The sequence below is a fragment of the Phyllobates terribilis genome, unplaced genomic scaffold (assembly GCF_046119375.1).
Source record: "Phyllobates terribilis strain yellow unplaced genomic scaffold, ASM4611937v1 Scaffold_7__3_contigs__length_470593459, whole genome shotgun sequence".
NCBI lineage: Eukaryota > Metazoa > Chordata > Amphibia > Anura > Dendrobatidae > Phyllobates > Phyllobates terribilis.
In genome coordinates, this window is record NW_027362767.1 from 256,476,919 (window position 1) to 256,504,469 (window position 27,551).

The following is a 27,551-nucleotide window of genomic DNA, read 5'->3' on the forward strand; positions in this document are numbered from 1 at the left end:
GGGGCCCATTATTCTGTATGGAGGACTATGTGGGACCCATTATATTGTATGGAGGACTATGTGGGGCCCATTATACTGTATGGAGGACTATGTGGGGCCCGTTATTCTGAATGGAGAACTATGTGGGGCTCATTATTCTGTATGGATGACTATGTGGGGCCCATTATTCTGTATGGATGACTATGTGGGGCCCATTATTCTGTATGGAGGACTATGTGGGACCCATTATACTGTATGGAGGACTATGTGGGGCCCATTATACTGTATGGAGGACTATGTGGGGCCCGTTATTCTGTATGGAGGACTATGTGGGGCTCATTATCCTGTATATTGGTTATCCCGCGCCTTTGTCCAAGTTTTTCATTTTGGCCCTCTGTGTTTCAGTTTGACATCCCTGTGTATTATGAAGACCTCCATGGCACAATCACATTGCCAGAAGTGCACGTTTTGTTTCTTGTGGAAGTCATTCTGGTGTAGTTCTGCAGCACATGGCTTCATTTGTTCAGTCACAGACCCAATAAGATTTCCGAGATTTTTCAGAATTGCTCTACTAAAAACGGTGCGGATGACGTCATTATAAACATAAACCAGGGTGTAACATTTATTTAATCTTGTAGAACGGAAAATCTCAACATTCTGGAATTATAAAACAGCAATTATAAAAATCTGTGAATCCAATAAAAAAACAAAATAGATTGATATTTTGTATGAAAACCCTGAACGGTCAGCGCCCTTTTCTGGAGCAGGTGCTGCACAGTGTTCTTGTGTCAGAAAACAAATCCCCTTAGTATAATATTATGCCTCAGTACAATGGTGAGTTCAATACAGAGAGAGGAGATAAAAGAGGTTCAGCATACAGCCGAGCGGCACTGAAAAGGCCTCAGAGGAAGCACTTGCACTTCAAGTTGTGTATTTAGAACAAGATATCTCTTTAGGAACGGCTGATACTGGCAGGCTGTGTATTAAAAACAGGATCCGTCATCAGGGGCAGACGTTACATGTACAGTTCTGAAACATGTTGGTCATGTCCAGCGTATGATAATCCACCAGTCTCTTCGATCTCATCACCATGTTTTACTAGTAACGCTGCAACACTACTTGTGTTCTCCAGTAATTTTACGGCGTACGATCATCACAGTGAGGGGGGGGGGGGTCAACATCTGCCCATCCCAATCCCCCAAGAATCTGCCTCACTAAATAATAAAGTGCTAAAGGTGACCAACCCCCTTTAAAGACACCCTGTTAGCAGTTTCATACTGCCCAAGACATGGTCAACCTGAAATCTAGTAGGCTCCATCATTTCAGAAAGCCATGCCTTACTCTGGTGAGAGACGCCTGGGAGGGGGAAGAGATGTGCTGAGAAGCTCCCTCCTGGCTTCTCCCTACCTGACTCAGTTTAATAGGTTTCTCAGTATAGTGGAGAAATATCAATCAGTCAGGTGAGTAGTTGGGGCAGCTGCCTGGCGCCTCTTTCCCCCATGCTTGGTCACTTTCTGCAATGAGTGAGCTAGTCTACACATTGTTGGGGCAGCACAAACCGACTGCCAGGTTCCCTTCATATTCTATTTTCCAACTGATTCAGGGTATAGGCCCACGATCAGGATATAGCAGCACTTGGAAGAAGAGTATTTTAGCTGCTTCCAAAACACTGTGTTCTAATCACACAGGTAAATCCGCATGTGTTCATTGAACAATGAGGATAAACGGCATCTAGTGACATGCTATTGGGGAAATTTCTGTTGCGAAGACTAGTTTCTCTGCAACAGAAATTGTCATGCTGCAGCTCGTAAAGCCAAGTCGCGGGTGAGTTTACACGGAGTCAAATAACAGCAGTGGGCATGAGAGTTCTACGATACAAGCACAGTGGATGGGCTTTATAGAACGCAGCGTTATGGACGCAGCGCAGGTGAGCCGAGTCCAAAACACTGTTCTTCCTGATCGTGGGCACGCAGCCTTAGAGGTTGGAGTTTTGCAATATCTGTATCCCGGTAAAGGTAAGACGGAGGGAATGTGAATATATCCTCAACAGACCATTATATTTGGAAATGCCTGAATATGGGGTTAGAATAAGTTAAAGCAGCTGCACATATGGTGTATTTTTCTATTGGCATGGCCCCCCAGTAATGCCAATAACAGCCTGAAAACGTGGCCTATAAAAAGTCAGTGTTGGTTCTCTCACTTCTGCATCCAGAGGTCAGTACCATCAAATCTGCTGTACACCAGTATGGGACGTACGGTCTGTCACACACACACACGTCCCCGCAGGTATGGGAAGACGGGATGTCACCGGCCCCAATCATCTCTCCATGTACAATTGAGAGGAGCAGCATTAACCCTTTAAAGGTCACCACCTTTTCAGAGCCGATTGGTCATTCAGAACTAACACTTTAAAGGGTTACTTCCATCTCCAAGCTCCTGTCCCAATATGTAGTAGGTATAATATTAGTAAATACCTCCAATTAGAAATGTGCAGGACCTTAGGTATCCATGGTTACAACCACTAGCATCTAGCGGTCACTATATCAGTGGTCGTTACCATGGATAGCTAAGGTCCTGCAATGCCTGCACATGAGGAAAGAGACATAGCGAATCAGAAGAACTATACTACATTTCTAATTGGAGGTATTTGCTAATAATATTATTACACCTACTACATATTAGGATAGGATCTTGGGGATGGGAATACCTCTTTAAATAGATGTTGGATAAAACCACCAATTTCAGCAAGATCAGCAGACAAACTATAATGTATGTGGGTGTCCTGCCAGCAGCAGGAGGGAAAAGGGTTGGACATGTTGCATTTCATCATGTCTGATCCTTTGTTCTCAGGGGAGATAAGCGTCTGGCTTACGACTCCCTATAGTGTATGGTATGCTTAATATAAGCAGCAGATTCACAGCGGTTATCAGTGGCGACATCAAGGCACCAAGTGTCTGATAGTTCTCATATAAAGCTTGACATAGAGAGAAGCCAGTGGTCCAGATAAGGAGCCCTCGTCTTCACAGGGGCCACAGTCCATGAATCCCAGATAGGAGTCCTCGTCTTCATGGGGGGCAATCCAGTGGCCCAGAAAAAGAGGCTTCATCTTCACAGGAATCAATGTACGGGGTCCCAAGTAAACCACCCTCAGCTTCACAGGGGCCACAGCCCAAATAGGAGCCCTCAGCTTCACAGGTGCCATAGTCCAGTGGCCCAGATAGGAGCCCTGACTGAGCTTCACAGTGGCCACAGTCCCGATCACGTAGAATAACAGGGGCCCCAGCTCTGCTGGAGTAGTGATTCCCATCATGTGTCTGAACAGTGGTTCCAATACTACAACTCCCAGCAAGCCTTGGGTACCACTGGTCTTCGGAGTCACATAGGCCGTGGTCTCCGCTCCACAGTGGGGCCCTGTCCAGCCATTACACGGGCAGGGCTTTGGAGACCCCTCTCCTCATCAGACTCCCGCACAGTCCGCTGATGTAGCGCCTCCCCGCGGCGCCGCCCGGTAACATGCCCAGCAGCAGCGCTGCGCCGGTGATGATCTGCGCGCCGGCCCCCAGTAATGTGAGAGGGGTGCTCCGGAAGCCCAGCGCCGCGTACAGCGTGCCCCCCAGAGCGGCCAGGTAGAAGAAGGCCCAGGGGTCGGGCTCCCGGAGCATGCGGCTGGGGCCCCGCAGGAGGCCGGCGGCACACAGGCCCAGAAGCGAGCCCATAGACCACAGCATGGCGAACTTCCGAGCCCGGAGCAACAGCAGCGGCACATAGAGTCCGGCCAGGGTGAAGCACAGAGCGGCCATGCCCGCACACACACCGGCCGCCATCAGCCTCTGAGTCCCGGACATCCCCGGCAGGAAAGGATCCGCATCCATAGGACTCCATGACCACGAGAGGCCGCCGCTGGGAGGGGAGAACCAGGCCCGCCACCCCGGCTCCGAGCGCTCGGAGGCCGCAGAACTGCCGCTGCTCCCGGCCTTATTCTGCGCTACGTACTCCTGTAACTGCCGGCCTAGGTCCGCCATGGTGACAACGTCCGCCTCTGTCAGTGTAAATAAAGCTGGATGAACGTCTCCATGGCAACTGGACTTCCGCTTTTGTCACCTTGATGGGCTGTGCCAGAGAGAGCTCTGCTTGGCGAGATTCCCGCCGTGTCAGTGTAAATAAAGCTTTTCACTCTGCACAGTGTACGTTTAATAAAGCTCGGCAGAATTTTTTTTTGCTGTGACGGCTTCCTTACTGGCGAGCGGCCATTTTTGCGGAGACTACGATTCGTGAGCTCCGCCCAGAGAGGCGCTAGAGGAAACGGTGAGTGAGCGATACCGCACGGGATGAACCGGAGCCGCTGCCGTCAGTGTGCACAGGGCATGGACTTGGTGCATCTAGATGTCAGCAGCAGTGTTTCCATTCACTGACAGCAAGCAGCGATGTAGAGGAATTGACCCCTCGGGTATATTAGGATGCTGCAGAACTTTATCACTGTCCTTTTTTATGCACCCAGAGCCCCCTGCCCTGGAGACCTCTACTTTATATGTCCGCCTGGTGCCATCGTCATTGGTAGCCCCCCGAGTCCTGTGAGTTGCCCCTTCCCCTCAGACACATATAGGCGGGGGTCGGACTGGATGCAGGGATTTAGGCCATGTGCTCAAGTTCAGGATTTGATTGCAGACATTTTTGCAACTTTTCTGCATGTCTTGGCAGCGAAAACACAGGCTTTTCCGTGATTTTGATGCGTTTTTGTCCAACAATGAATGATTTTTCTTGGTTATTAATAACAGCTCACAGGTGTTTGGTTAGCCGCTACGTCCCCACAATCAGCAACTAGCAGTGCTTTGGACGCAGCGCATTGTCCAAAAAGCTGTGTTCTAATGCTGCACTTGTTTTGTCAATACATGCGGATCCACCCCATGTAATGACATTTCAGTCGGTCAAAATCTGAATTGACATGTTACAGTTGAGTTTGGGTACATGCCCATGATAAGGAGCCGCTGCGGGTTTGAAGCTGCTTGTTTATGCAGAATCAAACCCGCAGCGTCCAGATGTTACAGCATAGTGGATGGGATCTCTAGAAATCCCATGTCCACTATGCATGCATCAGAGGCTGTGGATCACCCGCTGACACTGACATGCAGCGCGTCTTTCAGGACCGCAGCATGTCAAATTCTCTTGCAGAGTCACTAGTTTCAGCAACAGAAATTTGACCACTGCAATGTATTGAATGCGGTAAAGCAGCATGGTTCAGTGAACACATGCGGATTTACCTGCGTTCAATAGAATGCAGCGTTTTGGACGCAGCAAAAATATGCTGTGTTAAAAACTCTTCTATGTCTGGATCGTGGGCACAGAGCCTAAAATTAAAAAAATATGGCTTGGGCTCCTGTGTCATTTTCATAACCAGTAGAGGGAAATCTGACCGCTGGGAGCTGATATTAGTAGCCAAGGAAGGGGCCATTAGCCAAAAATGTTCCCTGGCTTTTAATAACAGCCCACAGCTGTTTGCTTAGCCTTTACTGGCTAGATTACAGGGGGACCCCAGAAAAAAATTTACATATAGTCCCCCTATAAAATCTAACCAGCAAAGGCTAGGCAGACAGCTGCGAGCTGATCTTAATAGCCAGGGAAGAGGCCATGGATACTTGCCCTCTCCGAGGCTAATAATATCAGCTCTCAGTGTCCCTAGAACTGGCGCATCCGTAGGATGCACCAAATCTGGTGCTTAGCTTCCTCTCTTTCCACTTGCCCTGGTGCGGTGGCAAGTGGGGTAATAGGGTTGTGGTTCATGTCAGCCTTGTATTGGCAGCTGACATGAAGCTCAGGTTAGTAATTACCATTACTAACCCCGTAGTAAGGTTTTTGAAATAAAGACACTGCCAGAATAAAGACTTTTATTTTAAATAAAATTCCGCACTGTTTTAATCTTTTATTTAAAAGTAAAAAACACCGTATACTCACCTAACGCCCAATCCCCGAAGCCCTCGTCTCCTGTAAGAAACCAAAAATAAAAAACAACCATATCCCTCACCTGTCCGCTGTTATGACATAATCCACAGTGTCCCACGATGATCCCGGTCACTTCTACAACAGCCACATCAGCAATCACTGATGTGACTGTTGTAGAAGACAGCACTGTATACACTGACAGGAGTGTAATCGCTCCTGTCGGTGTATAACGCTGTGCTGCAGGAGTGAGGTCACTGGAGTTCAATCAGCTGATGGTCAGCTGAGAGCTTTGGTGACCTCACTTACTACCTCAGTGTTGCGTGAGAAAATTCTCACATAGCACCAATGCCATAAGTGAGGTCTCCAGAGATTTCAATTGATCTTCAGCTGATGAACTCCAGTGAACTCAGTCCTGCAGCACAGCGTTATACACTGCCGGGAGCAATCGCGCTCCTGTCAGTGTATTGCTGGATGATCGGATCGCTGTGGGACATCAAGATGACAGCGGACAGGTGAGAATAAGGTGTTTTTTTTATTTTAATATTGATTTATTTTATTTACTTTTTATAAAACTGCGCACAGACGCCGGCTGAGGAGATTACTTCTCCCCTCAGCCACACCTGCTCCCACTATTGTCAGCTGGAGCGACCGTCTGATGATGGGAGGAGCAGTCTCAATTCTTTGTGTATTTTTGCTGCGTTTTTGACTCATTGATTTGAATTGAGTCCGTCAAATACGCAGCAAACATCCGCAGCAAATCCGCAAATATTTTTAAACCTACATTTTTGCTGCAGATTTGACTGAGACTCCATTCAAGTCTAAGGGTGAAAAACGCTGCAGAAACGCACAAAGAATTGACATGATGCAGATTTAAACGCAATGACAATCCTGTCAGGAAAATTCCTGATCATGTGCACAGCACTTCAGGATGGTCATTGCATTAGCTGGCACACCGATTACCTAGCATTTTTGGTGCTTTTCCGCTGGGAAAAAAACGCCACAAAACCGCACAGTGTGCACATAGTTTTACAGTGTTTTTTTACCTTCTAGAAGGAGCATCATGGGGCGCTCCTCAAAGGACAAGAGGGACATTTACTACCGGCTGGCCAAGGAGGAAGGCTGGAGAGCGCGCAGTGCCTTCAAGCTTCTGCAGCTGGATGAGGAGTATCGGCTCTTCCAAGGTATCCGGCGCCCTCATCGCGTCTCCCTGCCTCGCCCTCATCGCGTCTCCCTGCCTCGCCCTCATCGCGTCTCCCTGCCTCGCCCTCATCGCGTCTCCCTGCCTCGCCCTCATCGCGTCTCCCGGCATCCACGTACCTCTTGATTAGTCTGCCTGGAGTGATGTCATCGTTGTGATGTAACACACAAAAAGCAAGGCTGCCCAATCAGAAGAGGAGCCAGGGATGTCGGTAGGTACTAACAGGTTCTCAGGGCTCCTGTTCAACAGCCACAAAAAACTCACTTGGCCGCTGGACCTGGTCTTGCAAAACTTTTCAGTCTCTTCTCAAAAGTCCTCTTAGTGCTGGAATCAAGGGCGGAGTACAGACTATATAAAAAGCTGTAGTCTTTCTACTAAATCCGTGCTCTGCTCTGTGCGCTCTCGGGTTGATGCTGTGCGCTTCTGAGAATTCTTTTGAGCAATCGGTGGGGGTCTAAGGGACAATATGCAAAGTATTAAAGGGCCTACAACTTATTAAAAAAACAAAAACAGAAGTATAGTGACTCATTGGCTGTGTGCATATGCTGCGTTTTTTTCAATGCAGATTGGTCACAAAACCTGAAAAATTTCCTGATGCCATCAAAGTGAATGAGAATCCTAAAGACTCATGCACACGTTGCTTATTTGTGACCTGCAGATTTAGCTCTGCCATATGTCAATGCTTTCAGCTTTTTTGCTGCAGATTTCACCCATGCTAATGAGTGGGGAAAAATCTGCAACAAAAATGCAGCAAGAACGCACGTTTTTGCCGCTGCTTTTTTCCTGCCAAGAGAAGCAGAAATTTCTGCACCAAATACTTAGTGTGCACATACCCTTGAACAGATAAGACTTAGTGCCCACGAAGCAGAAATGCTCCGGATGTTTTCTGCATCTCCCTGGCAGGAAAAACGCATGCGGATTGTACATGCGGATTGTACATGCGTTTTTCCTGCCAGGCAGAAGCGTTTGTGAAGCGTTTTTGCATGCATTTCCTCATGCGGGTTATGAAGGGATTTTAGAATCACTTGGAAAAGTGCTTGACAACTTGGTCACACTATAAATCCATACCGGTTGCATGGATTTATATAGTGTGACCAAGTTAATAGTTAAAAAAAGAATAAAAATGGTAAAAAAAAAAAACATTATACTCACCTTCTGATGGCCTCTGGTCTTCTCTCCGGTGCGTCCGGTGTCTTGGACAGCTCGCGGTGGTGTAAAAGGACCTTCGCAAAAATAATGGACATGCTGCTTATTTTTCCGCAATGATAATCCGCAGCGGAAATTTCCGCAGCATGTGCACAGCACATGGGGATTATCATTGGGGACCATGGGGCACGTATTACCAAGCTTTTACCAAGTTTTTTAAGCGTTTTCGCTGCGGAAATTCCACTGCAAAAAACGCTTGAAAAACGCATAGTGGGCACGCAGCCTAAAACTTGAGCTCTTGAATTTAGCTGAGCAGAGTCTTGTGTTTCTTCCCCAGGCGTACAAAGAGCGGTGGACCTGTGTGCGGCCCCCGGGAGCTGGAGCCAGGTTCTTAGCAGAAAGCTCAGGTGAATGGTGTTTTCTGTGCCAAATCTGAAGCCTCATGCGGGGTGTAGGATCTGCAGCACATAATCAGTGTCTTCACTATGTCTCCTCAGGTCCAGCAATGAGACTACTGAGGTGAAGATTGTAGCAGTGGATCTTCAGGCGATGGCTCCTCTACCCGGAGTCATCCAGATACAAGGAGATATTACCAAGGTTTGGAAGAAACCTTCACAGTCTTCTACTGAATTTGTCAGTCTGGATAGGAATTGTCATTTGATCTCGTTTCCTATTTTTAGGTCTCCACAGCTCATGAAATCATCCGACATTTTGAGGGGCAGCCTGCGGATCTTGTGGTGTGTGACGGGGCTCCTGATGGTAATATCGATATCTCTCTTATGTTCCCTGGTTTTGTTAGGATGTTGTCATTTTATGTAATGTCACTTTTTCTGGCTTGTAGTTACTGGACTGCATGACATTGATGAGTATATTCAGGCTCAGCTTCTACTGGCGGTGAGTGTCCTTCCAGAAGCGGGACCCCGTACATTGTGAGAGAAGATGGGTACTTAGTCACATTTCTACACCGCTACAACAGCATAAAATCTGTGATGGATGTAGGGAAAATATTAGCACTGCACCTATGGAAAACCATATGGTGATAGAAGGATTTTGTTGTGCATCTGTCCATTACAATTTCCTCAAGCATTGTTACCCAGCTTTTCCAGAATCCTGAGTGACACATCTGCCTAGTGTACAGAATGATAGGTGTATTATGGTTTCTGTTCACAAGCTGTAGTAATGCTGTATCTGATTTCCTTGTAGGCTTTAAACATCACAACTCATGTGCTGAGAGCAGGGGGCACATTTGTGGCTAAGGTGGGTGACTTGTTGATTGCCATCTCTCTTCCTTTCCTGGCCATATGTCCTGAAGATGAGAACATTTCTAATTTAAAATCCCTTATTTTTAGATTTTTCGTGGAAAAGATGTCACACTCCTGTATTCCCAGCTCAAGATCTTTTTCAGAGAAGTCACATGTGCCAAGCCTCGGAGCAGCCGGAACTCCAGTATAGGTAAAGCAAGTGTACAGAAATCCTAGAACCTCAGAATGGGCTTAACGAGATCACCCCCAAATGCAATAATTCCTCCTTCATAGTATATCTGATGGGGGAAGCTCAGAGCTGACAAATGGCATCATTCCCTAAATCAGGATCAACACTCCAGCTGCATAAAACTACAAATCCCAGCATTTTGTGACAGGCACAGACTAGCAGACTGCTGTCATGGCATTGTGAGCCCATAGCTTCACAGCAGCTGTAGGTTGCTGACCCTGCCGTAAATCTATTGTATCTGGTACAGTGCAGATTGCAGCATTAAAAGGGTTGTCCGCTATTAGGAAAACCCCTTCCCGATCTGAATGTTTGCCCCCTGTGAAAATAAATACACCTATACTTACGTCCCGTGCCGGTGCCGTTCCAGTGGTGTTGGCACTCACGTCCCCGTGGATCACGTGCTTTTGTTATGACACGTGAGCCAGGTGCCCAATCAGCGCTGGTGTCACTATCCACGCCTTCAGACATATACATAATCAAGAGGGCGACCAACCTTAGGTAGCATGAATAATCCAAAACGTTGTCACTGGAGGCAACACCCAAACTATAAATACCACCAAGAAGAAGCAATAGGTGCTTTTTGCCACTAAAATAAATCTTTATTAAGTATTGCAAAAATGAAAAACAATCCTACAGAGTATAGCAATGGAGGACCACAAAAATTAAGAGCCCACTGCAAAATTGTCATTTTCTCTGATTTTTCTCTTTCTAGGTATATTTTTTTTAGTAAAATGTACATTGTTGTTTTATTCTATAAACTACTGACAACATGTCTCTGAAATTCAAAGCTAAGAATGTTGTATTTATTTGCAGCAAATGAGAAATCATCAAAATAATAAAAAAGAATCAGAGAAACAGTGCTTTCAGACTTCAAATAATGCAAATAAAACAAGTTCTTATTCTTTTAGAAACAACAATACTCATGTTTTAACTGAGGAAGAGTTCAGAAATCAATATTTGGTGGAATAACCATGATTTTTAATCCCAGTTTTCATGCATCTTGGCTGCTTTCTACCAGTCTTTCTCTCTGCTTTTGGGTGACTTTATTCTGCTCCTGGCACAATAATGTAAGCAGTTCTTCTTTGCTTGATGGCTTGTGACTATCCATCTTCCTCTCGATTACATTCCAGAGGTTTTCAATGGGATTCAGGTCTGGAGATTGGACTGGCCATGACAGGGTCTTGATGTGGTGCTTCTTCATCCACACATTGATTGACCTAGCTGTGTGGCATGGGGCATTGTCCTGCTGGAAAAAACAGTCCTCAGAGTTGGGGAACATTGCCTGAGCAGAAGGAAGTGTTTTTCAAGCATAACCTTGTATGTGGCTTGATTCATACGTCCTTCGAAAAGATTAACCTGCCCAATTCCAGCCTTGCTGAAGCATCCCCAGATCATTACCGATCCTCCACCAAATTTCACAGTGGGTGCAAGACACTGGGGCTTGTATGCCTCTCCAGGTCTCCGTATAACCATTAGACGATCAGATGTTGGGCAAAGCTGAAAATTAGACTCATCAGAGAAGATTACCTTACTCCAGTCCTCTATGGGCCAATCCTTATGGTCTTTGGCAAACTTCAGCCTGGCTCTCCATTGCTTCTCATTGATGAAAGGCTTTTTTCTAGCTTTACATGACTTGAGGCCTCCAGGAACCTGGTACCAACTGTTCTTGCCGTGCTCTTCACCCCAGCTGCCATTTGCCGTTCCTTTTGTAGGTCACTTGATGTCATCCTACGGTTACTGAGTGCCATTCAAATAAGATGACGATCATCCCAGTCAGTGGAGAGTCGCTTTCGCCCTCTGCCGGTCTGTAGCTTTGTTGTCCCCAATGTCTGCTGCTTGACCTTGTTGTAATAGACTGCCATCCTCGAAATTTTAAGAATGGAGGCAACATGACGCTCACTGTATCCCTCTGCTAGTAAAGCCAGAATTGAGCCCTTCTTTTCCTCACTCAAGACTTTTCTTTTCAACTCCTTTGGCATGGTTAAAAGTTATTTTTTCATTCAAGTTACTTTTTTGCTATTCCTAGTCCTAGCACTTGTTTTGCCATCCAGCTTGTCCTATTGCAAGAGGATTGTGAAGACCACAGCAGTGTTTTTTTATACTTTCCCTCATTACATAAGATTTGGTTCAGGTGATCACCTAATCAGAAGCACATTCAGTAGAATGAGGTGGACTTTGGTTGGAATTCAACTGACACTGGAATGGAATGGCTGTCAGAGATGTAGAGATGGGGATTTTTAGAAATAGACAGCCCAGGAATTTACAGGAACAGGATGCTTTTTGCCAAGAAGAATGGGCAGCTTTACCATCTGAGAAAATAAAGAACCTCATCCACAACTACCACAAAAGACTTCAAGCTGTCATTGATGTTAGAGGGGGCAATACACGGTATTAAGAACTGGGGTATGTGAACATTCAATCAGGGTCATTTGGATGTTTTTGGTTGTCATTAAGATTTAAAAAGAGAAAACACAGTAGTTTGACAATAAATGGCTTCACCCATCCAATAACCATGAGTGGAGAAAAAGTTTTTTTTGTTATTATTCATATTCTCTGAAACAAGGCCAAGAAAGGAAAAATTCTGCCTGGGTATATAAACTTTTGTTTACAACTGTATAATTAATTGCGGTGCTATAGATCTTATAATTCATTAAAAAAAAAAAAAAAAAAAAAAAAAAAGTTATATATACAGTACAGACCAAAAGTTTGGACACACCTTCTCATTTAAAGATTTTTCTGTATTTTCATGACTATGAAAATTGCACATTCACACTGAAGGCATCAAAACTATGAATTAACACATGTGGAATTATATACTTAACAAAAAAGTGTGAAACAACTGAAAATATGTCTTATATTCTAGGTTCTTCAAAGTAGCCACCTTTTGCTTTGATGACTGCTTTGCACACTCTTGGCATCCTCTTGATGAGCTTCAAGAGGTAGTCACCGGAAATGGTTTTCACTTCACAGGTGTGTCCTGTCAGGTTTAATAAGTGGGATTTCTTGCCTTATAAATGGGGTTGGGACCATCAGTTGTGTTGTGCAGAAGTCTGGTGGATACACAGCTGATAGTCCTACTGAATAGACTGTTAGAATTTGTATTATGGCAAGAAAAAAGCAGCTAAGTAAAGAAAAATGAGTGGCCATCATTACTTTAAGAAATGAAGGTCAGTCAGTCTGAAAAATTTGGCAAACTTTGAAAGTGTCCTTAAGTGCAGTTGCAAAAACCATCAAGCGCTACAAAGAAACTGGCTCACATGAGGACCGCCCCAGGAAAGGAAGACCAAGAGTCACCTCTGCTTCTGCGGATAAGTTTATCCGAGTCACCAGCCTCAGAAAGCGCAGGTTAACAGCAGCTCAGATTAGAGACCAGGTCAATGCCACACAGAGTTCTAGCAGCAGACACATCTCTACAACAACTGTTAAGAGGAGACTTTGTGCAGCAGGCCTTCATGGTAAAATAGCTGCTAGGAAACCACTGCTAAGGACAGGCAACAAGCAGAAGAGACTTGTTTGGGCTAAAGAACACAAGGAATGGACATTAGACCAGTGGAAATCTGTGCTTTGGTCTGATGAGTCCAAATTTGAGATCTTTGGTTCCAACCACCCTGTCTTTGTGCGACGCACAAAAGGTGAACGGATGGACTCTACATGCCTGATTCCCACCGTGAAGCATGGAGGAGGAGGTGTGATGGTGTGGAGCTGTGTAAGGCCTATTTGACCAAGAAGGAGAGTGATGGGGTGCTACGCCAGATGGCCTGGCCTCCACAGTCACCAGACCTGAACCCAATCAAGATGGTTTGGGGTGAGCTGGACCGCAGAGTGAAGGCAAAAGGGCCAACAAGTGCTAAGCATCTCTGGGAACTCCTTCAAGATTGTTGGAAGACCATTTCCGGTGACTACCTCTTGAAGCTCATCAAGAGAATGCCAAGAGTGTGCAAAGCAGTCATCAAAGCAAAAGGTGGCTACTTTGAAGAACCTAGAATGTAAGACATATTTTCAGTTGTTTCACACTTTTTTGTTAAGTATATAATTCCACATGTGTTAATTCATAGTTTTGATGCCTTCAGTGTGAATGTACAATTTTCATAGTCATGAAAATACAGAAAAAGCTTTAAATGAGAAGGTGTGTCCAAACTTTTGGTCTGTACTGTATATATAAAGTTTGGACACACCTTCTCATTTAAAGATTTTTCTGTATTTTCATGACTATGAAAATTGTACATTCACACTGAAGGCATCAAAACTATGAATTAACACATGTGGAATTATATACTTAACAAAAAAGTGTGAAACAACTGAAAATATGTCTTACATTCTAGGTTCTTCAAAGTAGCCACCTTTTGCTTTGATGACTGCTTTGCACACTCTTGGCATTCTCTTGATGAGCTTCAAGAGGTAGTCACCGGAAATGGTCTTCCAACAATCTTGAAGGAGCTCCCAGAGATGCTTAGCACTTGTTGGCCCTTTTGCCTTCACTCTGCGGTCCAGCTCACCCCAAACCATCTCGATTGGGTTCAGGTCTGGTGACTGTGGAGGCCAGGTCATCTGGCGTAGCACCCCATCACTCTTGCTCTTGGTCAAATAGCCCTTACACAGCCTGGAGGAGTCTTTGGGGTCATTGTCCTGTTGAAAAATAAATGATGGTCCAACTAAACGCAAACCGGATGGAATAGCATGCCGCTGCAAGATGCCGTGGTAGCCATGCTGGTTCAGTATGCCTTCAATTTTGAATAACTCCCCAACAGTGTCACCAGCAAAGCACCCCCACACCATCACACCTCCTCCTCCATGCTTCACGGTGGGAACCAGGCATGTAGAGTCCATCCGTTCACCTTTTCTGCGTCGCAGAAAGACACGGTGGTTGGAACCAAAGATCTCAAATTTGGACTCATCAGACCAAAGCACAGATTTCCACTGGTCTAATGTCCATTCCTTGTGTTCTTTAGCCCAAACAAGTCTCTTCTGCTTGTTGCCTGTCCTTAGCAGTGGTTTCCTAGCAGCTATTTTACCATGAAGGCCTGCTGCACAAAGTCTCCTCTTAACAGTTGTTGAAGAGATGTGTCTGCTGCTAGAACTCTGTGTGGCATTGACCTGGTCTCTAATCTGAGCTGCTGTTAACCTGCGATTTCTGAGGCTGGTGACTCGGATAAACTTATCCTCAGAAGCAGAGGTGACTCTTGGTCTTCCTTTCCTGGGGCGGTCCTCATGTGAGCCAGTTTCTTTGTAGCACTTGATGGTGTTTGCAACTGCACTTGGGGACACTTTCAAAGTTTTCCCAATTTTTCGGACTGACTGACCTTCATTTCTTAAAGTAATGATGGCCACTCGTTTTTCTTTACTTAGCTGTTTTTTTCTTGCCATAATACAAATTCTAACAGTCTATTCAGTAGGACTATCAGCTGTGTATACACCAGACTTCTGCACAACACAACTGATGGTCCCAACCCCATTTATAAGGCAAGAAATCCCACTTATTAAACCTGACAGGGCACACCTGTGAAGTGAAAACCATTTCCGGTGACTACCTCTTGAAGCTCATCAAGAGAATGCCAAGAGTGTGCAAAGCAGTCATCAAAGCAAAAGGTGGCTACTTTGAAGAACCTAGAATAAAAGACATATTTTCAGTTGTTTCACACTTTTTTGTTAAGTATATAATTCCACATGTGTTAATTCATAGTTTTGAGGCCTTCAGTGTGAATGCACAATTTTCATAGTCATGAAAATACAGAAAAATCTTTAAATGAGAAGGTGTGTCCAAACTTTTGTATATATATATATCTCTATCTATCTCTATCATGGTTGTCAGCAAACAAAAAAAATCCTGATAATTAAATGCATATATGGCAAAATATAAATATTAACTTAATATTGCCCTATATGGTTGACATTAACCATAAAAAATGTCAGTGTCTGTAGATACTACTAAAGAGAGAGCTTCATAGACTCAAAAGCCCAAGTGGGTACACATATATAGTATATAATGTTTAAACTCTTATCGAGAATCTCCTATAGAATAATGCATCCCAAATAAAGGAGAAGTAGCTACAGGGCAACTTACATGTCCAAGGTAATATGCCCCCGATGAAGCAAGAGCAAAACTTGCATTGGGGCACTTAGCACCACATCCGTCATTAACCCACTTGAACATGTAAGTTACATTTCTTATGGTTAATGTCAACCATATAGGTCAATATTCCGATAATTAAATGCATATATGGCACAATATAAACATCATATATATGACTACTATGTCAAGAAGTGTGATACTCATGACGTGGTGATTTGTGGTCCTCCATTGCTATACTCTGTAGGATTGTTTTTAATTTTTGCAATACTTAATATTTATTTTAGTGGCAATAAGCACCTATTTCTTCTTCTTGGTGGTATGTATAATCAAGCGCTCACTTATTGATTACTAATAGGTCCATAGGCGGGACAGTGACGCCAGCGCTGATTGGGCGCAGCAGGGCTCACATGTCATAACAATCACACGTGAGTCCCGGGAACGTAAGTGCCGACACCGCTGGAACGGCGCCGGCATGGGAGGTGAGTATACGTGTTTCTATTTTCACAGGAGGGAAACCTTCAGATCGAGAAGGGGTTTTTCTAAAAGTGGACAACCCTTTTAAATATAGATAATCTCATTATATAGAAGCGGCAATATTGGGTGGTCTCGTGCCAGGCCTTCCCACTTACACGCCTATATCCTAGGAGACTTATGAAGCAGACAGTATGGTTATTTCACTGCATGTTAGTAATTATTTTTTCTCCTGTACAGAGGCGTTTGTTGTATGTCAGGGATACAGCCCGCCAGAGGGATATGTACCCAACATGTCAAATCCCCTGCTGGACCACTGCTATAGTGAGTGCTGGATACACAGATGTCTGGTTTTATGGACCTTGATTTAGAAACGTGAGATTGAATAATTAATATTTTTTACCTCTTTTTAGATGTGGACTTTAACCAGCTTGAGGGTCCAAACCGTGTGATAGTTCCATTCCTGGCCTGTGGAGACTTGAGTGCCTACGACTCCGACAAGACGTACCCTCTACAGGTAAGGGGGCTGAACCCCAGGAGGCCTTGCTGTACATAGAGGCATCGGGACTAAATGCTTCTGGTGTTTTTCCCTACAGTTGGAAAATGGTAAAGAATACAGCTACATGCCCCCAAATCAGCCCCCTATTCGTCCGCCCTATCAGGAGGCCTGCTTTTTAAAGAAGAACAATCTCCTAGCCAAAGAAATGCCACCTTCACCTGTGAACATCCCTTCAACCACGACAAACAGTGAAGATGAAGCAACCAGTGTTTGTGAGGGGGCCGCTATCCAGAAACTATCCATTTCCTCTTGATAGATTGGTTATTTAGTGGCTGCGGCCTGCAGCGCATTCACTTCTGCAGCGGAAGGCGAATGGCTCTGATGACATCCAGTCCGCAGGTGCAGGGTAGGACATGTACATGGATGATGGGTATCTGCACACGACTTATAATGGACAGGACTGGTGCACACGTCCTGGCAGGCACCTGTCAACAGTTAGCAGCGGCTCTCCTGATGCAGAATGGAGCATGGCGGAGCAACCCTTTAAGATTTAAAAATCTTATGTTTTAAGTTGATAATTCGTTCTACTTTTTTTTGTAATGAAAAACTTTTATTTATTACAATTTTATTGCAACAAATAAAGAAGGTTTTATCCATCTGTATGGAGTGTGGGTATAAAGGGCGGAGAGGGGAGTGCATTATGTGACAGCCAGAGATCAGCTCCAGGATATTTCACAAACGTATTTAAAGCTTTGGCCACCAACCAACTTGGCACCCTCCGAGAGACATCTATTTCCATGGGATTAGCTTTCAGACTACTGTTGCATCATTGATGCCAATATAGTTTATCTGTGCTTGTATTTGTAGTCCACCTTTAGCTGATGCTTGTGGTTTTGCTACTTCATAGGCGTCTGTAGGAGTCATGTTCATGCTTCCCATTTCTATGCCTCGGGACTGAGGTTTGGCCATGCTTTGTCTGGGCAGGACCACGTTGTTCTGCAGGAAGTCGTACTTGTCAAGTGGTGCATGCTCGATGTGGCAGAGGGTCTCATCTCCCTCACTCATGTAACCAGCGTTGGTGCCCCTCATATCCTCCTCTGAGAGGCTGTACAGGTCCGGCAGGGTGGTCTGAGACGATTTATTATGCATCTCCTCCCGGCTGATGGAGTCATTGTCAGAGCACGGCTCCACCCTCCGGAAACAGTAACGGGCAAAGAGACTGATGAAGAACATCTCCATTGTTACAGAATAATTGTAGATGGCTGCGGAGGTGAAAAAACAGGAAGATTTATTACTCTCCATAATTCCGATTGGACTCCGGAACATAGAAACAGCAGATTTTTACATGAATAATATACAAGCTGCACTGGACCTTCTTCCACAGATGTACACATCCACCTGCCCCGGTCCTTCTGCCCAATACCACTCTCTGCACTTCCAACTGAATTTTCAATAGTCCCTTTAATACGATTTTCCTCTTACAAGTAGCCATTTTTCCAACTGGATCGTTATCTCACCACCACCTAATCTAATGAGATTTTACCTAATACCAGGAGGGTGTTGGATAAAGGGTGAAAGTGGAAAACCCTTTTAAAGGGCATCTGCCATCATACCTCACAATACAAGCTGTAGATCTGATGAGACTGTTGTACTTGCTTTGATACGCCATGCCAGAATGGCTGTATAATACTTTATGAAAGTTAAAACTCAATCTAACGCCCACTTAGTTTGATTGACAGCTCCTCAGTGTCCCTCCTCTTTGCTGTTGCTGAGATGGCACACTGCTCAGTACAAGCTGCAGCTGTCAGGCTGAATAGACAAAAAACTGAATACACTATGGCTGCATTCTCCCTCTGGACTCATTTTAATATTGGAATCATACCGCAATTCGGATATGGATTTTCACAGTAAGTGCACCTGCCTCATCAGGTCTAAGATATCTAATAATTTATGTATTGTGAAATCTGATGACAGATCTTGCTCCGTATAATCCGCAGAGGTCCCCAAGCTGTGATGTCGCCATATGGCCACATCATGGCGCTTTGTAGATATTAAATCTTTAATAGCCTTATGTCCGGCAATAACATCTAATCTTCTTCTATATAGACAATGTGAAATCACTTACTCTGAGAGCGCGTCTCCACCGTGAAGGGGGGGACACAAGGAATGGCTCCCAGGGCGGACATGGTCTCTAGGATCCCGTTCTGCAGCCCACACAAGACCAGCACCAGGGTGATGCAGATGAACTTGGATCTGGGACTGTAGCCCTCCAGTGCTTTCTTTGTGGCTTTGTAGAACAGCAGGTAGCCGTAGAAAGAAAGAAACGTAGACAAGCTGATGATGATGTTGATGTAGGAGTTGGGGTTGGTGTAGTCCACCTGGAAGTCATAAAATAGACTAAAGAAATGCCTTTTGCCATCTAGAATTACAGCCGTGGCCTGCAGATCTAGGGCTTGTGTCATCCGCATTGGATCAGTAAGTATAAAATAGGTTTTGCATAAAAAGTAGATGTAAAACCCTTTTATTTGGAGCACAGGAATGGAGGGACGAAGCATAAGGCGGGCTCTCTGTGTGTTAGGCCCTTCAGTTAGTCATGTGGCCACTAGAGGCGCTATGTTAGTGATAATAAGAGTCAAAGCCGTCCATGTATTCATACTCACATCCCCATAGTCATACTTCTCATCAGTCCAGAGAATGAGGCCCATGAAGAACAGAAGGGTCCGCACCACTGACAGCTGGTACACGGCAATATTCATCCACCGCAGGTTACTCCTGACACCGGGAACAAGACATGCTGGATTATTCTGTACATGTATCATGGCAGCAACGTCTACATCCTGCTCAGGGGAAGGCTTAGGCTGAATTCACACATCCTTGTTTTTTAACAATCAGCACAGTGATGGCATCTATGTGCCGTCCATTACAACATGGACCCATTCACATCCTGTTTTTTTTGAGGGTTTGCATCAGTTCAGGTAAAGAACATACAACTGTGAATATTTGGTTTTCTCTTTATTTTGAAGAAAACAACAAATAGGAGAAAGTAACTGAGAACTTCAGTGTGCATAACTATTCACGCCCCTAAAGTCAGTACTTTGTAGAGCCTCCTTTTGCAGCAATTACAGCTGCAGGTCGCTTTGTATAAGTATCTATGAGCTTTCCACATCTTGCCACTGGGATTTTTGCCCATTCCTCAAGGCAAAACTGTTCCAGCTCCTTCAAGTTAGATGGTTTTCTCTGATGAACACCAATCTTCAAGTTGGACCACAGATTTTCAATTGGATTAAGGTCTTGGCTTTGACTAGGCCACGCCAAAACATTTACACGTTTCCCCTTAAACCACTCGAGTGTTGCTTTAGCTGTATGTTTTGGGTCATTGACATGTTGGAAGGTGAACCTCTGTCCCAGTCTCAAATCACTGACAGATTGAAATAAGCAAAACCTAAGAATAACCCTGTATTTCGCACCATTTATCGTCCCCATCAACTCAGACCATTTTCCCTGTCTCCGCTTCCGAAAAACATCCCCACAGCAGGATGCTGCCACAATCATGTTTCACTGTGGGGATGGTGTTCTTGGGGTGATGAGCTGTGTTGATTTGGCACCAGACATAGCGTTTACCTTGGTGGCCAAAAAGTTCAATTTTGGTCTCATCTGACCACAGCACCTTCCTCCATACATTTGGGGAGTCGATCACATGTCTTTTGGCAAACTCAAAACGAACCTTACAAGTTTTGTGTGTAGGTAAAGGCTTTTTTTCTGCCCACTCTTCCATAAAAGCCACCAGCCTGAGAGTTTTGGTGGGCGGCCCTCTCTTGGCAGGTATGTTGTGGTAACATGCTCTTTCCATTTGATGATAATGGATTTGATGGTGCTCCGGGGATCATCAGAGATTGGGATATTTTTTTTTTTTTATAACCCAACCCTGACTTGTTCTTCTCAACAACTTTGTCCCTGACTTGTTTGGAGATCTCCTTGGTCTTCATGGTGTTGTTTGGAGATCTCCTTGGTCTTCATGGTGTTGTTTGGAGATCTCCTTGGTCTTCATGGTGTTGTTTGGAGATCTCCTTGGTCTTCATGGTGTTGTTTGGAGATCTCCTTGGTCTTCATGGTGTTGTTTGGAGATCTCCTTGGTCTTCATGGTGTTGTTTGGAGGTCTCCTTGTCTTCATGGTGTTGTTTGGAGGTCTCCTTGGTCTTCATGGTGTTTGGTTAGTGGTGCCTCTTGTTAATGGTGTTGCAGCCTCTGTGGCCTTTCAGAAAAGGTAAAGTGTATATACTGACAGACATGTGACATTAGATTGCACATAGGTGGATGTCCTGTCACTAAGCATGGGACTTATGAAGGGAATTGCTTGCACCAGAAATTTTTAGGGGCTTCATACCAAAAGGGGTGAATACATATGCACGTGACAAGTTATCTGATCCCATAAATGTAATTTGTGCCTATATTTTTCTCACTTCACCAACTTAGACTATTTAGTGCTGATGCATCACACACAAATCGGATTACAAAAATATTTAAACACAGGTTCTAATGTAATAAAATAGGTAAAAAACCAAGGGAGTGAATTCTTTCGCAAGAGACTGTATATACTATCATGGGTGCATGTTATATCTTTTTTTTTTTTTAATTCAGCTTTTCTAAAAAAAAAGCTTTTTCAGCGTTTTTAGAAAACCAGACCCTTGACATCACCCTGTCCTTTGCCCTTTTATACATTCCCTGCAGACACTATAACCCATCTCCTCCATTTATGTTTTGCCGCAAAACAATATGAACGTTTTTTTTTTCTCCCGATGCCCACACCACAAACAGGGCACCACATTCTATTGTACCCACCTGTTCACAACAATGTTGGGGAAACAGCAGCAACAGCAGCACGGGGGCGGGTTGGGGGCGACCGTCTGACCCCCCAGTTCTTCTAACATTTTTGCTTTACCACCAAAGAAATCCGTTATCAGGTCCAAGAATTTCCAAAGTGTTATGGAGTGATATCTGCAAAGAGACACAAACGGTGATGAGGACGGCACGTTCATAAGCTCGGACTGGCAGCACGGTGCGTGACGTCAGCAACAGTTCTACGGAGTTTCAATCGGCGCCCGTGATCATCGATACCAGGAGCAATGTCATTGTATGTGAATGGGATTTATCTATACCATCTGGGCAGTGGGGAAATTCTACAGAGCCCCCAGATATGCACCCAGCCTAGTTACACTGTAAAACACACCACTGGGGACGCTTTTGCTCTAGGGTATGTTGTCAAATGTGTTCAGAGTAAATTACAACTTACATAGAAGCCACGAAGTTACAGATGGAGGAGGAGCGGGGAATGTACATTCCTATAATGGAGGCGATGCAGATTACCTGGCCAAGGGGGAAAAAGGGGCTGTTAGTTAACCCATAATCTACCAAAACGGCATCAGCGTCTCCACTTGACTCGACATATCGAATGTCGTCTTACAAATTCACTTAATTATTTAACGGGGATCTCCACCTGATTATATTTTATTGTCATGTGGATACATTAACCCGTCTTCTCACAGAGCATATACATCTATACAGTGGCATGTAAAAGTTTGGGCACCCCTGGTCAAAATTACTGTTATTGTGAACAGTTAAGCAAGTTGAAGATGAAAGGCCTAAAGTTAAAGATGAAAGACAAAAAAGGGGGTGGGGTGGAAAAGCGCAGTGCTTGTGTGAACCTGTATGGAAGTAGAATATACGTGCAGATACAGTGGTCTGCTCACTTGGGTGGGTTGTGCAGACCGCACAACCCAGGTTAAACAGCTACTGGCGCTGATAGCGCTGCCACGATGCCTTCAGTGTCTCCTCTGGATTAGCAGATGGAGCTTCCAATCATGTGATTCCGGGTGGGGTCACATGGGTGATGACATCATTGCAGGTCCTACAGGTCCTGCAGCTGAAATTGTATCCAGTTTTCTGCAGCCTCCAGCCACAACTCCCAAGGGAATAGTGAACAGTGTGCAAATTGAAGTGGTCAGTGGGGCGCTAGAAACTGGATAAGGCGCTGGAAAAGGATAAAACAAACCTCTTTATTGAAGTATTAATGCCCACAACGCGTTTCTGCAGCGGTCTGCTGCCTTCATCAGGTGGAGTGAGTCACTCACTCCACCTGATCAAGGCAGCAGACCGCTGCAGAAACGCGTTGTGGGCATTAATACTTCAATAAAGAGGTTTGTTTTATCCTTTTCCAGCGCCTTATCCAGTTTCTAGCGCCCCACTGACTACTTCAATTTGCATAAAGTTAGAGATGACACATTTCCTTTGTATTTTAGGGGAAAAAATTGTAATTTTTTACATTATAAAAATTACAAAAAGGAAAATGGGTCGAAGCAAAAGTTTAGGCACCCTTGGAGATCTGTGTGCTCAGATAACTTTGACCAAGGTTTCAGACCTTAATTAGCCTGTTAGGGTTATGGCTTGTTCACTATCATCATTAGGAAAGGCCAGGTGATACAAATTTCCCAGCTTTATAAAAACCCAGCCTCCTCTAACCTTGTGCCGAAAAACAGCAGCTGTGGGTCCTTCTAAGCAGCTGCCTAGCACTCTGCAAATGGTGGAGGCCCACAAAGCAGGAGAAGGCTATAAGAAGATAGCAAAGCGTTTTCAAGTTGCCCTTTCCTCATTTCAAAATGTAATTAAGAAATGGCAGTTAACAGGAACAGTGGAGGTCAAGATAAGGTCTGGAAGACCAAGCAAAATTTTAGTGAGAGCTGCTCATAGGATTGCTAGAGAGGCAAATCAGAACCCCCGCTTGACTGTAAAAGACCATCAGCTAGATTTAGCAGACTCTGGAGTTGTGGTACATTGTTCTACTGTTCAAAGACACCTGCACAAATATGGCCTTCATGGAATCATCAGAAAAAAACCTCTCCTGCATCCTCACCATAAAATTCAGCGTCAGAAGTATGCAAAGGAATATCTAAACAAGCCTGATATATTTTGGAAACAAATCCTGTGAACCGATGAGGTTAAAATAGAACTCTTTGGCCACATTAATCAAAGGTACAGTACAGACCAAAAGTTTGGACACAACTTCTCATTTAAAGATTTTTCTGTATTTTCATGACTATGAAAATTGTACATTCACACTGAAGGCATCAAAACTATGAATTAACACATGTGGAATTATATACTTAACAAAAAAGTGTGAAACAACTGAAAATATGTCTTATATTCTAGGTTCTTCAAAGTAGCCACCTTTTGCTTTGATGACTGCTTTGCACACTCTTGGCATTCTCTTGATGAGCTTCAAGAGGTAGTCACCAGAAATGGTTTTCACTTCATAGGTGTGCCCTGTCAGATTTAATAAGTGGGATTTCTTGCCTTATAAATGGGGTTGGGACCATCAGTTGTGTTGTGCAGAAGTCTGGTGGATACACAGCTGATAGTCCTACTGAATAGACTGTTAGCTGCTTTTTTCTTGCCATAATACAAATTCTAAGTAAAGAAAAACGAGTGGCCATCATTACTTTAAGAAATGAAGGTCAGTCAGTCCGAAAAATTGGGCAAACTTTGAATGTGTCCCCAAGTGCAGTTGCAAAAACCATCAAGCGCTACAAAGAAACTGGCTCACATGAGGACCGCCCCAGGAAAGGAAGACCAAGAGTCACCACTGCTTCTGAGGATAAGTTTATCCGAGTCACCAGCCTCAGAAATAGCAGGTTAACAGCAGCTCAGATTAGAGACCAGGTCAATGCCACACAGAGTTCTAGCAGCAGACACATCTCTACAACAACTGTTAAGAGGAGACTTTGTGCAGCAGGCCTTCATGGTAAAATAGCTGCTAGGAAACCACTGCTAAGGACAGGCAACAAGCAGAAGAGACTTGTTTGGGCTAAAAAACACAAGGAATGGACATTAGACCAGTGGAAATCTGTGCTTTGGTCTGATGAGTCCAAATTTGAGATCTTTGGTTCCAACCACCGTGTCTTTGTGCGACGCAGAAAAGGTGAACGGATGGACTCTACATGCCTGGTTCCCACCGTGAAGCATGGAGGAGGAGGTGTGATGGTGTGGGGGTGCTTTGCTGGTGACACTGTTGGGGATTTATTCAAAATTGAAGGCATACTGAACCAGCATGGCTACCACAGCATCTTGCAGCAGCAGCATGCTATTCCATCCGGTTTGCATTTAGTTGGACCATCATTTATTTTTCAACAGGACAATGACCCCAAACACACCTCCAGGCTGTGTAAGGGCTATTTGACCAAGAAGGAGAGTGATGGGGTGCTATGCCAGATGACCTGGCCTCCACAGTCACCAGACCTGAACCCAATCTAGATTGTTTGGGGTGAGCTGGACCGCAGAGTGAAGGCAAAAGGGCCAACAAGTGCTAAGCATCTCTGGGAACTCCTTCAAGATTGTTGGAAGACCATTTCCGGTGACTACCTCTTGAAGCTCATCAAGAGAATGCCAAGAGTGTGCAAAGCAGTCATCAAAGCAGAAGGTGGCTACTTTGAAGAACCTAGAATATAAGACCTATTTTCAGTTGTTTCACACTTTTTTGTTAAGTATATAATTCCACATGTGTTAATTCATAGTTTTGATGCCTTCAGTGTGAATGTACAATTTTCATAGTCATGAAAATGCAGAAAAATGTTTAAATGAGAAGGTGTGTCCAAACTTTTGGTCTGTACTGTATGTGTGGAGAAAAAAAGGCACAGAATTTCAGGAAAAGAACATCTCGCCAACCATTAAGCATGGGGGTGGATCAATCATGCTTTGGGGTTGTGTTGCAGCCAATGGCATTGAGAACATTTTATGGGTAGAGGGAAGAATAGGTTCAATGAAATTTCAGTAAATTCTTGATGCAAACACAACACCATCTGTACAAAAGCTGAAGCTGATATGAGGATGGCTTCTACAAATGGATAATGATTCTAAACACAAGTCAAAATCCACAATAGACAACCTCAAAAGGCGCAAGCTGACAGTTTTACAATGGCCCTCACAGTTCCCGGATCGAAACATTACTGAAAATCTGGCTACACCTCAAAATAGCCGTGCATGCAAGACGACCCAGGAATTTCACAGACCAGGACGGATTGTCCAAGGAAGGATGGATGAAAATCCCTCTAACAAGAACTGAAAGACTCTTGGGTGGCTACAAAAAGTGTTTACAAGCTGTGATACTCGCAAAAGGGTGGGGGGTGGGGGGGTTACTACAAGGTAGTTAGCGTGCAGGGTGCCCAAACTTTTGCATTGGCCCATGTTACGTTTTGTAATTTTTAAAATGTAAAAAATGACTATATATTTTTATTTTTTGCCTAATATAAAAAAGGAAATTTGTCATCTTTAACTTTTGGCCTTTTAGAGATCATTTCATCTTCAACTTGCTTAACTGTTCACAATAACAGTAATTTTGACCAGGGGTGCCCAAACTTTTACATGCCACTGTATCCATACTTTAACTCTTTGCACAGTTCATGACTCTCACCGGATATACTCCCAGAATCCATAGGTACAGACAGGTTCTCCGCGTGCTCCGAACATTCCGCAGGAAAAATCCCATCTCCTCCAGAAATAAAGCCAACTGAACACACCCGACCAGTACGGGAATGATGAATATCCACAGGTCCTTCTTTATCACTATAAAAGAGGTGAATAGTACAGAAGGGCAGATTGCGGACAAACAGCAGGGGGCACTCGCCTGAGAGTGTGGGAAAGGGGTCCTGCCAGCTGACACACTAAAGCTAGATGATGACAATAGAGTAAAGTCCACCAGCTCAGCAATGACCACATGTTCAGCCAACGTTACTGAAGTAGTGTCAGACTATGACCATGCTCGCCCAATGTATTGGCCTAGTGCAGCTTATAGAAGGGGTATGAGTGTATTCAGCATCAGCCTATAGGGCTGGGTACTTTATAACTTTATGTGTAAACACCATAGTACCTTGGAAAAACTCGGATGATAGGGGGAAGCTCCCCCCATCCATGGAACAGTTGGCCCCCTTCACCATGGTGTGCTCCCGTCGTTCCTCTTATTCTTCTGAGCCATCCATCTTTTCTGGGCGGCCTCTCCCCATTTCCTGAGACATCCGCCTCCTTCCTGGATCCAGAGATCTCCCTCCACTCTTGAGGATGCTCCCAACCTCTGTGCATTAATCATTAATAGGGGCTGGTGCGGGCGTCCAGGTAACTGACTGAAGTCCACAGGTGACATCTACCTGGATAGGGTGCCGTTCACACCCGCCTTTCCATTGATCACCATTATAGTGCTGCATTATCAATCTGTAGACAAAGATTGTGCTGTGACCCTGAAATCCAGAAATGCTAAACGAGGTCATGTTATTCAGATGCCCCTTACAAAACCCATTTACCTTGAATTTTTCTACAGTGGTCCCTCTGCCAAGATGTTAAGTGTTCTTAGGAATAAATAAAGTTTATTGAAATGTGGTCACAGTCACACCCCTGGCCCTGGGTACGGAGCCTTCACAAATAAAAGGGCAGTATAAAATGTCTATTATCACTGTTCAGAATCCTTCCACCCATACATTAGACCCCTGAAATTTTGGAAATATTGGGATTAATATATATGGTCAGACGAGTCAATAAGTAACCCTGGAACATGCATATTTATGGTCGGCTCCTGCAATGGCCTGACTTCTGCATGACCCTGTTTACTACAGTCTTCATTGCTAGGTTTATGGTTGTGGTGTTATTACTGTAGAGCAAAGGAAGGAGGGTTTTATGTTTATTCGTGTCTATAAGTCTATTGGTAAAGTGTCTCTTCAGAG

The 27,551-nt window shown here is 44.5% G+C and overlaps 3 protein-coding genes across 6 annotated transcripts in view; 1 reads left to right on the top strand and 2 right to left on the bottom strand.

The window, feature by feature from the left end:
- Positions 1-27,453, bottom strand: part of LOC141154449 (synaptonemal complex central element protein 1-like) — a 41,607-nt gene extending 14,154 nt beyond the window's left edge. The window contains exons 1-7 of one of the 3 annotated variants that reach the window (XM_073640380.1): positions 26,708-26,998; positions 26,252-26,403; positions 22,082-22,155; positions 21,631-21,786; positions 19,452-19,563; positions 18,917-19,169; positions 17,380-18,053 (exon numbers count right to left, since the gene is read on the bottom strand). In XM_073640380.1, coding sequence (XP_073496481.1) covers positions 17,602-18,053; positions 18,917-19,169; positions 19,452-19,563; positions 21,631-21,786; positions 22,082-22,155; positions 26,252-26,403; positions 26,708-26,774 — 1,266 coding nt within the window. In that variant the 5' untranslated portion in view covers positions 26,775-26,998 and the 3' untranslated portion in view covers positions 17,380-17,601. Of the gene's footprint in view, positions 1-17,379; positions 18,054-18,916; positions 19,170-19,451; positions 19,564-21,630; positions 21,787-22,081; positions 22,156-26,251; positions 26,404-26,707 lie in introns of those variants that run through there. The other 2 variants (XM_073640379.1, XM_073640382.1) reach the window with 2 other exon arrangements.
- Positions 575-4,084, bottom strand: SFT2D3 (SFT2 domain containing 3). Its single transcript, XM_073640385.1, has one exon. The coding sequence runs from the start codon at positions 3,999-4,001 to the stop codon at positions 3,402-3,404; it is 600 nt and encodes a 199-aa protein (XP_073496486.1). The 5' UTR covers positions 4,002-4,084; the 3' UTR covers positions 575-3,401.
- On the top strand, positions 4,082-17,451 carry FTSJ1 (FtsJ RNA 2'-O-methyltransferase 1). 2 transcript variants are annotated; one of them, XM_073640383.1, is made up of 11 exons: positions 4,082-4,284; positions 6,967-7,097; positions 8,598-8,667; positions 8,758-8,857; positions 8,941-9,019; positions 9,102-9,154; positions 9,464-9,517; positions 9,610-9,712; positions 16,533-16,616; positions 16,706-16,809; positions 16,889-17,451. In XM_073640383.1, exons 2-11 carry the CDS (start codon positions 6,977-6,979, stop codon positions 17,102-17,104), a joined length of 984 nt encoding a protein of 327 aa, XP_073496484.1. In that variant the 5' UTR covers positions 4,082-4,284; positions 6,967-6,976; the 3' UTR covers positions 17,105-17,451. The 2 variants fall into 2 exon arrangements, with proteins under 2 accessions (XP_073496484.1, XP_073496485.1); XM_073640384.1 differs by lacking the exon at positions 4,082-4,284 and adding an exon at positions 4,293-4,426.
- Positions 27,454-27,551: the final 98 nt, after the last annotated feature.

What these genes read in the sequence shown, in the direction of transcription:
- FTSJ1 (XM_073640383.1), top strand. Translation starts at nt 6,977, where the DNA reads ATGGGGCGCTCCTCAAAGGACAAGAGGGACATTTACTACCGGCTGGCC. An exon ending in AGGCTCAGCTTCTACTGGCG is followed by an intron (nt 9,155 to 9,463) that starts GTGAGTGTCCTT and finishes ATTTCCTTGTAG; the next exon opens with GCTTTAAACATCACAACTCA. An exon ending in CCTGCTGGACCACTGCTATA is followed by an intron (nt 16,617 to 16,705) that starts GTGAGTGCTGGA and finishes ACCTCTTTTTAG; the next exon opens with ATGTGGACTTTAACCAGCTT.
- SFT2D3 (XM_073640385.1), bottom strand. Translation starts at nt 4,001, where the DNA reads ATGGCGGACCTAGGCCGGCAGTTACAGGAGTACGTAGCGCAGAATAAG.